This window comes from Propithecus coquereli, unplaced genomic scaffold, assembly GCF_000956105.1.
Source record: "Propithecus coquereli isolate 6110/MARCELLA unplaced genomic scaffold, Pcoq_1.0 Scaffold163, whole genome shotgun sequence".
Taxonomy (NCBI): domain Eukaryota; kingdom Metazoa; phylum Chordata; class Mammalia; order Primates; family Indriidae; genus Propithecus; species Propithecus coquereli.
In genome coordinates, this window is record NW_012140858.1 from 629277 (window position 1) to 643823 (window position 14547).

Below are 14547 nucleotides of genomic sequence, written 5' to 3' on the forward strand. Positions count from 1 at the left end.
ACAGGAAAGCCAAGTGGCAAAGAGGTCACAGTGAATTAAAGAATGATGGATAAGACTGTGTACAGAAAGAGGAGTTGGAAAACTTTTTTCTTTAAAAATCCATATAAAAGCAGTTATGAACATTTTCCAGCTTACTAAGTAATTTCACACCCCTTTTATTAAGTAGTTTTTTTATATAACAAAAACACTTTTACATTTTCTTTCATACAAATAAATGCAAAATAGGGACATTCAATGCCCATTTTATTTGATAAGAAGCATGTCACATTACTTTTTAAATTGATGGCTTAGAAACGTATTTTCAGTTTGTGACTACCACTAAAATAATGGGATTTACTGTTGACCTATATTCAAGTTTATTATTGTAGATGCGTTATTGTTCATGGAGGTTAGTCTGGCATTTATTTTTCATTGCAACTGACTTTATTGTTTTCAATGCTTGATAAATGTGTTGGGATTTCTTTCATCACCATTTTACCTTTCGTATTTGTAAATAGAGATGGGTAAAAATATATCAGCTTTATTGCTGATAAGGCTGGATTGAAACATAAAGATTTCTACTCCATGTAAGAATTAGGCTAACATAACTTCTTTTTCTTCCTCCTCCTCACTCCCTCCCCACACTTTCCCCTTTCACTCCTAGTTGTAGAATTAAGAAGCACTGACTTGGTGAAATTTACTTAACACACATCAACCCCACACCCTTCTACATAGCAGGATGGCCCAGAGAAGGGCTGAGATATACATAACATCTACAAGTCCCTTTCCCCCAATCTCACCAGAGAAGTCATTTATTCATTCATTCAGCAAATATTTATTGAGTGCCTACCATGTACCATGCAGAGTTCTGGAAATAGATGTAGATATGTAGATAGATGTATCAGTCAGCCCAGGTTCCTGAACAAAGCAAGCCTTGCCTTTGTGATGCTCACATTCCAGAGGGGAGAGACAGCCCCAAATCAAATAAATAAACCAGTAGTTACTAAATAAATCAGAGAGTGATAAGTGCTATGAAAAAACATGAACAAGGGTAAGGGAAATGAGGATGAGAAAGCATTTATGATAAGGAGACATTTGAATAGAAACCCAAAAGCGTCTGCCACCTGCTTTAAGAAGAGAGGAAGCCTAGGCAGAAGGGTGGAAGCTATCTTCCAATACTGAAAAAACGGGGCTGAGTTTCTATTTTGTCTTTTGGATGGAACATAAGAGTGGAGGAGAAACCAGCTGTTCTTTTTTCACCACTGCTCTTAACAAAATCCATGATCAGCCAGGGGTATATCTGCCCCCTTGTGGGAGGAGACCAGCTGTTTATCAGCACATTCTCACATTCATGAAGCTACCTGCACACCAGCTGTACTCCTTGATGTACCCTCCTGGGCCCCACTGAGACCCCAGAAGGCTCTGCTATAGGGCAGAGTAGTATATTAATGAAATTAACTTCAAAGTCAAGTTGACCTCTATAGTGATAATTGATTCTCTGTTTTAGTTACTCTTCCACATTATGCTTAGCTGTGTTGTGCAATATGGATAATCAGAGATTTTGCAATGAGCCCAAATGATATTGTAAATAATATAATACCAGCCAAAAGAGAAAAAAAAAAGCTATAAATTAGAACAAAATTAAACCTCTCTGATTACTAAATTTCCAGGAAAAATGTAAAGTCCCCAAATTAAAACTCTTGGCTTTATAAATTAAAGCAACAAAAAATAATCTAGATTTTATTCTTCTCAAATTTTTTATTCAGCTCATCTTCAGCCAGAAAGCTTTTGTTCAAGTTCAAGGGTGCAGTCAATGTTATTAGAACACTCTTCTGGCACGTATGAGATCGAAATGATCCAACTCCAAATCTCTCAAGGATCCTACTTGTTTTAGGTTCTGAGGAAATGGGACCTGTAAGATAATCATTGCAGTAATCTCACAAAAAACTTAGGATACACAAGCATAGCCCCAACCCCTACAAAAGTTATTTCAGCCAAACGATGCATGTAAACTCAAATATCTCTATTGTTGTTACCAGAAAACATTAGAAAAGAAGAGCACCTGGATGCACCCTAGCTAGGATGCAAGGGCATCAGTACGTGTTAGTTGTCAAGAGTTCACAATTTGTGAATTTAGAGTAAGTTGGGAGGATAAGAATTCAAGTAGAGCACACATTATATTGGGATTTATATGCTTCTTAAGTCTCTTTTAATCTATAATCATTCACTCTTCCTTTTTTCCCCCTGATGCTATTTATTTGTTGAGGAAACTAAGTAATTTACCCTGTTAAATTTTCTATATTCTGAATTTGATTGAATTCCATCTCCATGGTGTTCTTGAACATATCCTCAACCCTCTAACTTTTGTAGATGGGTCATCAGACCCTAGGACTGACTTAAAATCAGGCTCAATTTTGGATTTTGGGGAGCAGGTTCAGCTGCATATTAAACACTTGATACTGTTTTATTTTTTGTTATTTGTTTCTTTAACCCCTGGTTGCCTTGAAGATAGCACCTTTCTTGCTTTTCTTTTCTCCTGGCTTTTGGGCCCAACATTTGTATATCTATTAAATAAAATGTTCTAGATTCCATCTCTTAGAATCCTCAATACAAAAAGACAGAAAGTCAAATTAATTCAAATCTTCAAAAAGCATCTATTTGTAAAACAGATCATTTCTTCCTTTATCGCTTTGAATTATGTCATACTTTTTGAGAGGTATTTAGCAATCAGGCCAACTTCCAACACAGCTCTGAGCTTGAACTATCGTTGTCCTACATACCTCCTGTCTACTATATATTTCCACACTTTACTTTAGAATCCAAACTTCACAAATTGCAAGTAACTAGAAGAACTGGGCTTCAAAGCATTATGTTAATTTAATTGAGGCTATAATACTCTAATTTTATGTTCTGTGCTTAAGTCCTAGAAATCAAAAGGCAGGAGCACAAAATACGATATTTACAGGATAATAGCCCATCATAAAGATTCCACAGTAGTTCGAAAGAAAACTGTATTTGCAGTGAGAAGACCTGAGTCCAGGTTCCTTGCCCATCACTTTTATTACCTTGGGAAAGCAACTTAAATTAACTGGGATTTGGTTCCCACATCTATAAAATAAGAGCAGGAATCTGGTGTATCTCTAAAGTGTCTTCCAAGTTTAATGATTCTGTGATTCTAAGTATACTCCAATTTATTGTATATTGTGAGCCTCAAAGCCATTGTTTAGTTAAAGGTAAAATTTCTTCTCACATCAAAAGAAACTCCTCTTATTTAATCAGTGGAGATTCAGCCTCAGAAAGGAATATAAATTACTCATTCTCTGGCCCACACTTTACCTAAAATATTCTTTTTCTTTTTTACCTTATACGTCATCTTATGATCTGAAAAATTTGACAGATTTTGTCCTCTCATATGATACAGATGAGGGTGTAAAGTATTAATTAATTATTTTATTAATTCAATAAACTAGCATCTTGTGCTTACTTTGGTCAGGAACCCTGCTGGGTAATGAATATAGCAATGAACAAAACAGGCAAGGTTTCTGGTTTCAAACAGTCTAAGGGGGAAGGGAAATCATAGACAAGTAAAAAAAAATAAGATAATTTTAGACAGCGGCAAGGTCTGTAACGACAACATACAGTAGGATGAAGAAAAGGGGAATGGGGGGAGGGCTACACTTTATGTTGGGAGATTAAGGAGAGCCATTCTGAGGAATGTCACTTAAGCAGACACTTAGATGATACAAGTAACCTGCCACATGAGGACCTGGGAAATGAGTGTTCTAGGCAGAGGAACAGCAAGAGCCAGTTCCTAAGCTGGGAGCAAGCCCAGTGTGCCCTGGAGTGATGAGAAATGTAAGGTCATGGCATAAAGGGCTTGGACGCCAGGCCATGGAGTCTGGTATTATCCTTAAGACAGGAAGAAAAGCTGAATAATTACATACAGGGAAATGTGGTCTGATTTGCATTTTTGAAAAACCACCCTAGCTTGGCCATTCCCTGTTTGAGGATCACTCACAATTCTGTCTTCCTAACAGTTTTTGCCAGAATCCTGCGGGCTCCTGAATCCCACAATGTCACCTTTGGCTCCTTTGTGACCCTGCGCTGTACAGCAACAGGCATGCCTGTCCCTACCATCACCTGGATTGAAAATGGAAATGCTGTGAGTGTCACATGTGTGGGGACTTGTCTGGGGAAGACCCATGTGTGTTGAATTTCAGGATAGAACATGTATTTGTAGAGTTACCCCGATCTCCATCATTGGTCCCACATACACCACTTCTTAAGCCTTCCAACATCTTTGTCCTAAGACCAACTGCTATAGAAACTGAACTCAAGTATTTTGCATCTTTCCTTGTATTGTGGGGGAATAGTAGAAAACCAAATCTTTTTTTGTGTTTTTGTGTAAAAGGGAAGTGATAACAGTATCTTTCTGGACAAGAAAAATAATTTTCGTAAAACTCATCAGTGAAAGATTAGTTCATTGCTGGAGGCTCCTTTGATAAAAAATAATCCGTGTGGCCAGGTGCGGTGGCTCACGCCTGTAATCCTAGCACTCTGGGAGGCCGAGGCAGGCGGATTGTTTGAGCTCAGGAGTTTGAGACCAGCCTGAGCAAGAGCGAGACCCCATCTCTACTAAAAATAGAAAGAACTTAATCGGACAACTAAAAATATATAGAAAAAATTAGCCGGGCATGGTGGCATATGCCTGTAGTCCCAGCTACTCGGGAGGCTGAGGAAGAAGGATTGCTTGAGCCCAGGAGTTCGAGGTTGCTGTGAGCTAGGATGACGCCACGGCACTCTAGCCCGGGTAACACAGTGAGACTCTGTCTCAAAAAAAAAAAAAAAAAAAAAAAATTAATCTGTGAATCCATTAGAATCCATGTCTGTCAGTTCAACATTCTTTTCTTCATCTTTGGTAGTGGTAACATTAAATAATGACTGATGTATATTAAGTGATTATTTTTGAGCCAGGCCCTGTTCTAAGCACTTTACATATAAGTATTCATTTATTCATTCTACAAATATGTACTGAGCATCTGAACATCAAATGCTATTCTAGGCCCTGTGGATATAACAGCAAACAAAACAAGCAAAGTTCCATGCCCTCACAGAGCTGACATTCTGATGGGGAAAGACAGACGATAAAATAAAACAAATAGGAGAATATATATTGTATGTGGACAGTGTCAAAAGCTATGGAGAAAAATAAAGCAGGAAAAGGAGAAAGTTCAACAGAAGGAGAAGGAGAAACCCACCTACACTGTTGGTGGAAGTATAAGTTAATGCAGCTACTGTGGAGAACAATGTGTATGTTCCTCAAAAACCTAAAAATAGAACTGCCATATGATCCAGCAATCCCAGCTAGGCATATATCCAAGAGAAAGGAAATCAGTATATCAAAGATATATCTTCACTTCCATGTTTATTATTCACAATAGCCAAGAGATGGAATCAACTTAAGTATGCATCAGTGGATGAATGGATAAAGAAAGTGTGATATATATACACAGTGGAATATTATTCAGTCATGAAAAGAATAAAATCCTGTCATTTTCAACAACATGGATGGCACTGGAGGATGTTATGTTAAGTGAAAAAAAACAGGCACAGAAAGACCAGTATTACAGGTTCTCACTCATATGTGGGAGCTAAAAAAAAAAAAAAAATTGAACTCATGGAGGTAGCAAGTAGAATGATGGTTACCAGAGGCTGGGAAGGGTAGTACAGAGTGGGGCGTAAAGAAAGGTACAAAAATACAATTAGATAGAAGGAATAATATCTAATGTTCAGTAACACAATATGGCGACTATAGTTAATAGCAATTTATTGTATATTTCAAAATAACTAGAAGAGTGGGATTGGAATGTTCCTAATACAAAGAAATGATAAATTCTTGAAATGCTGGATATCCCAGTCGCCCTGATTTGATCATTACACATTGTATGCTTGTATCAAAATTTCACATGTGCCCCATAATTATGTACAACTATTATGTATCCATAAACATTTTAAATTAAAAAAAAATTAAAACAAGAAAAGTCAACCGTAGGTGACCTTTAATAGAGTGGGTAGGAAGCCTCATTAAGACAAAGACATTTGAACAAAGATCTGAAGGAGATAAAAGGGGAAGTTATGTAGATAACTGGCAGAAGATAACTACAGACTGCCTCTGAGATAAGGGTGTACATGGCAAGTCAGAGAAACAGCAAGGAGGCCAGTGTGGATAGAGTTGAGTGAGCAAAGAGGTAAGGGGTGTGAGTAGGCATTGTGGATCATATGGGCTCATGTATGCCATTGAAACAACTTTGGGGTTTTTTTTTTGAGCAAGATGGGATGCCATTGTAGGTCTGTGTCTGTTGTCTTTTTTCCAGGTGACTCTTTTTCATTGTGTTGTGTTTCCTTGTGTGCCTAGTTATCTTTAATTACCTGCTGTTCATGGTTTTGAAGGTACTAATTCGAGGTCTAGATGAAGGCACTTTCCTCCAGAGAGATTTTTTGCTTGTTTCTGCAAGGGACCAGCAGCTACTACTAATCTTAGACCATCTTAAACTAATCTCAAGGTTTGAAGCTGCTTGGATATCCTAGATAATTATAACATGAGCTGCAATTATTTGTCAGGGCTTCTTGCTTGTAGTTGACACTGATATCATCTCTCTGATACCTCGTTCTTTGAGCTGTTAATTTATTCTGTCTCTTATTAGATTTCACATATTTATGGACTCTAAGTTTTAATTTGTCTCCTAATTCCTTAAGTCCATCCAAAAGGAAAGTTCAAATTTTCTGAGGTTGGAGAATTCTCTCAGGGGAAATAAAATTTTCTAAGTTTGTTGTAACTACTAAAAATATTTTTTCAGAATTTTAATTATTTTTAGTGTGAGGGTTGGTCTGAATAACCTAACATATCAATGTCTGGAACAGGATTCTGTCATGGATTATTACTGTCATTATAGTTTATAAATTTTAACCACTTTGGTTTGGTTTGCACTTAGTTTCTAGTTTCTGATACTCTTTATGAGGTTAAGAAAATGTATTTTTATTTTAATTTAATAATTATTTTTAATATTAACATATTTTAAAATCAATAAAACACCTTATCATCAATGATATCAACTTTTTGATGAGCATGTAATTTTTCACTTTAAATTGCAAAGTTTCTTTTATCTTGAACCATTCTTTCATTTCTTGAATAAATTGCATTTTTGTTTAATTGTGTTGTTTCAATTTGCTGTAATTTTTATTTAGGATTATTGCATTTATTTTCAAAAACAGGAATGGTCTATTCTTTTCGTAAGCTATCATGATCAGGTTTTGTTAACAATATTTTTCCAGACTTACAGAATAGTCGAGCAAGTTTACATATCTTTCCTTTGATACAGAGCTTGAGATGAGGATGTTGAGAGGCAAATCTCTCTTAAACTCAGATACATTTTCCTCTACTATACCTTTAATTATTGCTTCTCTCTTCTCCACATTCTTTCTACTTAGACACCTGTTAAATGGATTTCGCTCAAAACTTCAATCTTTCTGTTCTTTACGCTCTGCATAATTTTATGGAAGGACAGAGGGAACCCTACTTAATCTATCAATTTATTCTCAGGCTCCACCATAGTTGTCAACACAGGAACCCACAACAAAAAAATCTCATTTACAACCTCTAGCTCATGGGTAGGTGCCTCAGCCTGGTGCTATATGCATACATAATAGCTCCCAAAGTTCTTCAATTACTTTACTAACTTTACTGGCTTTCCATTCTCCTCTCAGTAAACTTCTTCTTTTGTGTTAGGTTCTAGCTACTTAGTTGATATTAATTTTTCTATCAATGCAATCACATCTCTTTATCTTCTGAAAATTGCTGAAAATGTCTAGTCCTTTGATTACGATACCCTTTCATCTGTCTATGAATTTATTTTTACTAATTTTAGATTTTATGTATCTTTTGGAATTTCAGGTTGGAAAAAAGGGGAGTTAAACATGTGAGATAAGATTGTTATTGGTGTTGAACAAGCATGATTCACATGTAATACAACCTCATTATTTTCTCTGCCCTTTTAAATTTATTCAGCAGGATGAGTTATTTTGCCACCCTTGGAACCTACCTTAAGCAAGCTCTGTGATTTTTCTAATTACTTTTAGGTGATTTTAAATCATTAAAATCATCCGAATTTAGTCATTTTAAGTGTCTAGTTCTGAGTAATAACCAAAACATCAGTGGCATCCACAGGTGAGACATTCCCCTCCCACCCTTCTCAAGATATTGCAGTCATGCTACCTGTCTTGCACAAAATATTTTTGGTTGACTCATGCTCACTCCTTCTTCCCTCACATCCTAACTGCTATTTATGACTCCTACAGGGTTGAGGTGGGAGGAAGGGAGGAGCAATAATTGGTGCAGGACAGTCCTAATTAAACTGACACTCTTCAAAGTTGGCTTTAGACCGTCTGTGCTTGCCAGGTATTTAAAACTAACTCTTTCCCTGTAGATACATTCATGATTCTTCAGAGATCATGGAACATTCAGGATGACATCAGTGATGCATTTTTCTCAGCCTAAACATCTTCTGTTTAGCCCCCAATTTGTTAGTTGATGGGAAGTCTCTGTTGAGGTCTAATCAATCCCCAAAAGGTCCTCTTAGGAGGATTGAAAATGACTCCAAATCACATCTTCTTGGTATCTACAAACTCTGGGAGGCCAGACCATTGACCAGAGCTTCCTCCTCTTTATTCATTCCAGTGAAGATGCTGGGCAGCCTGACTCTGCCCTTTGGATTTTACAGGTGGAAATTAGACAACTTGTCCACCATGTCTCCAAATTGCAGATGTGTTGGGGTCCCCAAGACCACATTCATGTTTGATGATTCATTAGAAGGACTTACAGAAATCAGAAGAACTATTGTACTTATAGTTACAGTTTATTGTAGGGAAAGGATACAGATTAAAATCAATAAAGGGAAGTCAGTTTTCCCCTCCCAGTGAAGTTGTACAAACAGCACTTCATTCTTCCAGCAGTGATGTGTGACAATATGTATAAAGTATTGCCAACCAGGGAAGCTCGCCCTAGCCTTGGTGTTCAGAGTTTTTACTAGGGCTCAGATACATAGACATGTAGTGCTCAACATGACTAACTTAGCTAGTTTCCAGGCCCTGCAAAGGTCAAATTGATACCATATGGCTTAGGATCTCAGGTATTTACCATAATTCACATTGTTAACATCAACTATCTGGCATGGCCCAAGGTCTCAGATATACAAAGACACTCTTATCAGTCAGGATATTCCAAGGGGTCAGAGGTTATCTCCCAGGAGCTAGTCAAAGGCCAGACCTTTCTTTGGAATCAGCAGAGTTTAAGCACTTCAAGCCCACTGAGTTAACCCTTTAACCTTTACTGCACAGCAGGGGACATATAACACCTGTCCAGGTGGGCCTATCGAGGACATTCTTTTATGCTTTAAGGAGATGGGTGCATGTCCAAATTAGTCTTTTGGGTGGGGTTAGGATGGCTCTGAATAAGACTAAACAACCCGGCCGGGCGCAGTGGCTCACGCCTGTAATCCTAGCACTCTGGGAGGCCGAGGTGGGCGGATTGTTTGAGCTCAGGAGTTCGAAACCAGCCTGAGCAAGAGCGAGACCCCGTCTCTACTAAAAATAGAAAGAAATTAATCAGACAACTAAAAATATATAGAAAAGATTAGCCGGGCATGGTGGCACATGCCTGTAGTCCCAGCTACTCAGGAGGCTGAGGCAGAAGGATCGCTTGAGCCCAGGAGTGTGAGGTTGCTGTGAGCTAGGCTGACGCCACGGCACTCACTCTAGCCCGGACAAAAGAGTGAGACTCTGTCTCAAAAAAAAAAAAGACTAAACAACCAAAACCTTGATAACTCATCTAACTGGTGCTCAGCTGTTTTCATTTTCCACATCCTCCAGCATAGTCTCTCTCCAGCTTTTTAGTATTTTGGCTATAGTGAACATATATTATCATATTATAATATATTAATGGTAGCACTTTGAAATCAAAGGAGTGTCCCAAATTGTGTTTAATGCAAGCATCACAAGAAAATGGGGGACTTTTTTTTTAAGCAGGCAAAACCTTATGGTGTAATTCAAATCATGTTAAGTGTTACTTCTCCCCAATCTGAGGCACATTTCTTCATGGACTCGAACTATTGCACATCCTCATGACTTTTTCTTCTCCAGGATTATATTTGTCTGCTAGAGCTACCATAGCAGAATGCCACACTCTGGCTAGCTTAAACAAGAGAAATTTATTGTCTAATAGTTCTAAAGGTTGGAAGTTCAAGATCAAGGTTGGCTTCTGGTGAGGCCTCTCATCCTGACTTGCAGATGGCTTCACGCAGCCATCTCTTGTGTCCTCACGTGGTCTCCTCTCTATGTGTATGCACCCCTAGTGCCTTGGTGTCTGCAAGGATAAGCACCAAAAATCCCATAGTGTTTTTTCATAACATAATTTTTATACCTAAATGGTTTTTATGCCTCTCTTTTTTAGACCATTATAAGGTTTCCTCCACTGAATTAAACAGCAGCAACTAAAACTAGGGCAAATACTCTGGAAAGCAAAACAAAAATAAAAAACAGACTTTAAGGCTGGATGTTATCATGCTGTTAATGCTTGGCATTCCGTAGATTTCAGAAGCATTTTGCAGCATGCAAGAAAGATAACTTTGAGGCATCTCCATATAATAAGTTAATTTTAATACTGTTTTTAAGTAAAGTTAAACAACCTAAAATTTCAGAAAAAGAGAAGGGAAGAGGGGTCAGAAGACTGGGAGTGAAGTTGCCTAGATTTGCCCCCTTATTCAAAACCATCTTGACATGGATGAACCTTGAGAACATTATGCTAAGTGAAATATGCCAGACACCCAGAAAGACAAATACCAAATGATCTCATTTATATGTGGAATCTGGGAGTCGAACTCATAGAAGCACAGAGTGGGATGGTGGTTACTAGGGGCTGGAGGATGGGGAAATGGAGAGATGTTGATCAAAGGGTACAAAGTTTCAGTTATGTAAGATGAATAAGATCTAATGTACAGTATGGTAATAGAATGAACAATATTGTATTACATACTTGAAATTTGCTAAGAGGGTAGATCCTGAGTGTTCTCACCACACACACACACACAAAGGTAAGTATGTGAGGTGATAGGTTAATTAGCTTGATTGTGATGATCATTTCATAATTTATATATGTAGCAAAACATCAGCTAGTACACCTTAAATATATACAATTTACATTTGTCAGTTATACCCTCAATAAGTTAAAAAAAATAAAGAATCAGAAATAAAATATTTAACTTTTTAAAAATGGAGTCCCAAAAAGGTAATGTCTGCTGTGTACTTGTACCCAGTCCCATCCTTGTCCCTGCAATTCGCTGTTTCCTGAGAAGACTGACCGGCTATAGCCTCAAATTATGAGAACTAGGAAAAAGACAAGGGAAAGAGAAGAGAGGGAGGAAAGAGAAGGGTGTGGAAAACAAAGCATGTCAGTGTGTGAAATTTTGGTGGATGTGGTAAAACAGAATATCATGGCAGAACCTATAATTCACTTATTAGTTTTTTCACTATTGTTTCTGCTGAAGGTTTTTCTTCTCAATACTTGAACAAAACAATTTTTCTCATAATTTGTTATTAAAATTGGTTCATCTTATCTGTCTACCCTACATCCCTTCGAAATGTGGGTAAATCAACAAATGAATGCCACTTTTCCAGTTTGTAATTGAGGCATGGTAGAATGAGAATTAGATGGGGAGCTGGGAGACTTAGGTCATAAAGGCTCTTCTTCAGCTAATGTGATTTTGGGGGAGTCCATTTACCTCTCAGACATTGATTTTTGTCATCCGTACTGACACATATGTCAGGTGGCTGTCAAAAATGATCTCTAGTGTGACATGAGGGCTGATGTCCTCTAATTTTGTTAAGTTATCATAAAGTAACTTGGAGTTCCTGTTCTCTAAATTTCAAGTGTCATTTAAAATTTGAGTTTCGTTTGGCAATGTGTTTTGTGGTTCTTCTGTGGAAGCTGCTGTCATCATCGTAACCTCTGAAGGAAGTATAAAGATACCTAAGAAAATTGGGAGAACTTTACTAATTTGTCTTACTATGTATAATAAAAGCAATAATAAAGAAGAAGAAAAGACACATTTTTAAGAAGTTAGTGTTTTCAAAAGGCTCATAAGAGTTAAGAACTGGAAAATGAATGATTATTCTCTGTTGGAGTTCAGGAATTAAAAAAAAAAAGAGTAGAATAGTTTGATTTGGTTTTGGTCACATTGAGACCCACAACTTAATCATTCAAGGTGTGACTCACAAACAGTAAAAGGCAAAGTAGATCCATCACCTCAGATTCTAAAACAGGAATAAAACAAAACAATAGTGACTTTGCTCCAGGAAGAAAGCAAAAGTACATCCGCAGTTCTTATGGTCATAGAGTATGTACTGCTCTTGCAGCCAAGTTTCATTCTCGGTAATACTACCCACGTCCAAAACGAAATCAAGATGACTTTGTCCATACTGACGCAAATCACAGGAAACGGAGGCAAGTTCAGGCATTTAATGTTGTAAAGGTAGCAAACCAGAAAGTCCGTTGAGGAGAACACAGAGGATCCCACAGCTCTGATATCATTTTGGAGGGACTGGATGAAGACTAATGCAGAGCTGGGAAATATTTGGCACAAAATAAAACAGAATTTGAACTGCGGCTCTTTGCTAACACCAAGTTAGTAAGCTAACGTCACAACACAGTACTAAGCACAACAACGGGTACTCTAGAAGCTGTGACTGCTCCTTTTCTCCCCATCTGTGAACATGGAAAGAAATGAAATCTCTGAACAGTTAGAGCTAAAGACCAGGAGAAAGTCAAGTAACATGCCCCAAAGTGATTAAGAAATATTTTGTTTTCTCCCTATGGAAATGCCATTTATTTTTCATGGGAATTTATAGTCGCAGATGAACTTCAGAGTGAGTGGTAATACTCCTGTTTTACAATATTGGAAAGAGTAGTTTGATGTGGATAGAGCAGAGCTTACTTTTTTAAAAGAAAATTTTTTGTATTTCTATTACCAGATTTATTTAAAGTTATACCAATAATATATCTGTTATTTCCACATTTGACTACAAAATGTAGAAAAATTGTAAGCCTCTCTTGCTTTGTCCAATAAATATAACTTCTAAAATATTTTAAAATATTTATTAGATTTTGGTAAAATGGTCAAATACTCTATGTCAAAGATTGTATTTTTGAATTTTTTAATGGGAGGCTTATCTATGTTTTACACATTTTTAAGAGGCAGTAATTTGGGCTAAAAGTACATGAACTTCGAAGTCATTTTATCTTACTAGCTGTGTGAACCAAACTAATTACATATAACAAGTCTTATGTGGGATACTTCAGCAGCCAGTTTTGAAAGGAGCCAATATTTATGACTATGTTAATCAGAAACAATATGGAAGGGCCTCTCAGCCTATTATCCCTTTTTCTATGAGGCATAGACAGACATTACAACTCCATGAATGTGGACCCTACTGGGCCACATTCTAACAGTGCCACAGGGTATTCCCAGCCAGCTGGAACTATTAGCAGGACAGGGCCATTGAGGCAAGAATACCTTTTAGAAGTCTTCCTATGCTAAGGTCAAATCATAAAGTTACCAGATTATCCATTGCTGGGAGTAGATTCTCTCAAGATAGCATTATTAACGTATTAATGATATATAAAAAATACTCCACAGGTCTTTACTCCTTTACTATCTTCAAAGAATTTTCACACATTATATCAGATGTGATTTAGTATACCTCTTTGACAGAGCTTCCTATTCTACTGCCTCTTTTCGTAAAAATTTATTCTATTACTTTTATTACATATATTTAAGGCTTAGATATGCATATATAGTGAAATGATTACTACTACAGTCAAGTGAATTAACATATCTATGTCCTCACATAGTTACCACTAACTCAGAAAGACAGAACACAAACAGAGCTGTTTCTCCAATTCCTTCAGGTCCCTGTGCCTGAGTGACTTGGAGAAAATAGTATATTTACTATAAATACCAGGGAGAGTCACCTTAGTTAAGTACTTGGTTTTGCTTAGACATACCTTGGTCAAAGCTTACAGTAACAATATGAATTCATCCCTTTGATCTTTCAAACCTGAGGGGCAAAGAGATCAGAATGGAGGGCAGAGATTTTTTTTATTTTTAGACCATCAAAAATACTAAACTGTTGGTCAGGATGATCTATGAAGAAAGAAAAACAAATTCAAACTATGACTAACAAGGCCTGCTGTGCATGAGTCACAAACTGAATCGAGCAAGGCCTCTGGAAACAGGAGGAAAAGCATTTAGGAGCCACGTCGGAATCAAGCCACGAGCCTCCTAACTTGGTCTCTTCGCTGAACTATTTCGACACCTGGATGAAGTCCAGGAGAAGAGAGGTCAGGTTGTTTAAAATTGATTTTCTTTCCTGCTAAAGATGTTTTCAGTGACCTTGAGGAGGTGTTTAGGAATGACTTTCTTAGGTGTGAACATGAAAATAGTGGAAGTTTAAGCAACA

The 14547-nt window shown here is 37.3% G+C and overlaps 1 protein-coding gene across 1 annotated transcript in view; it reads left to right on the forward strand.

Moving 5' to 3' along the window:
- MUSK (muscle, skeletal, receptor tyrosine kinase) overlaps positions 1-14547 on the forward strand; it is a 132145-nt gene that overhangs the window by 67196 nt on the left and 50402 nt on the right. The window contains exon 5 of the mRNA XM_012641130.1: positions 4017-4141. Within this exon, the coding sequence (XP_012496584.1) occupies positions 4017-4141 (125 nt within the window). The remainder of the gene's footprint in view (positions 1-4016; positions 4142-14547) is intronic.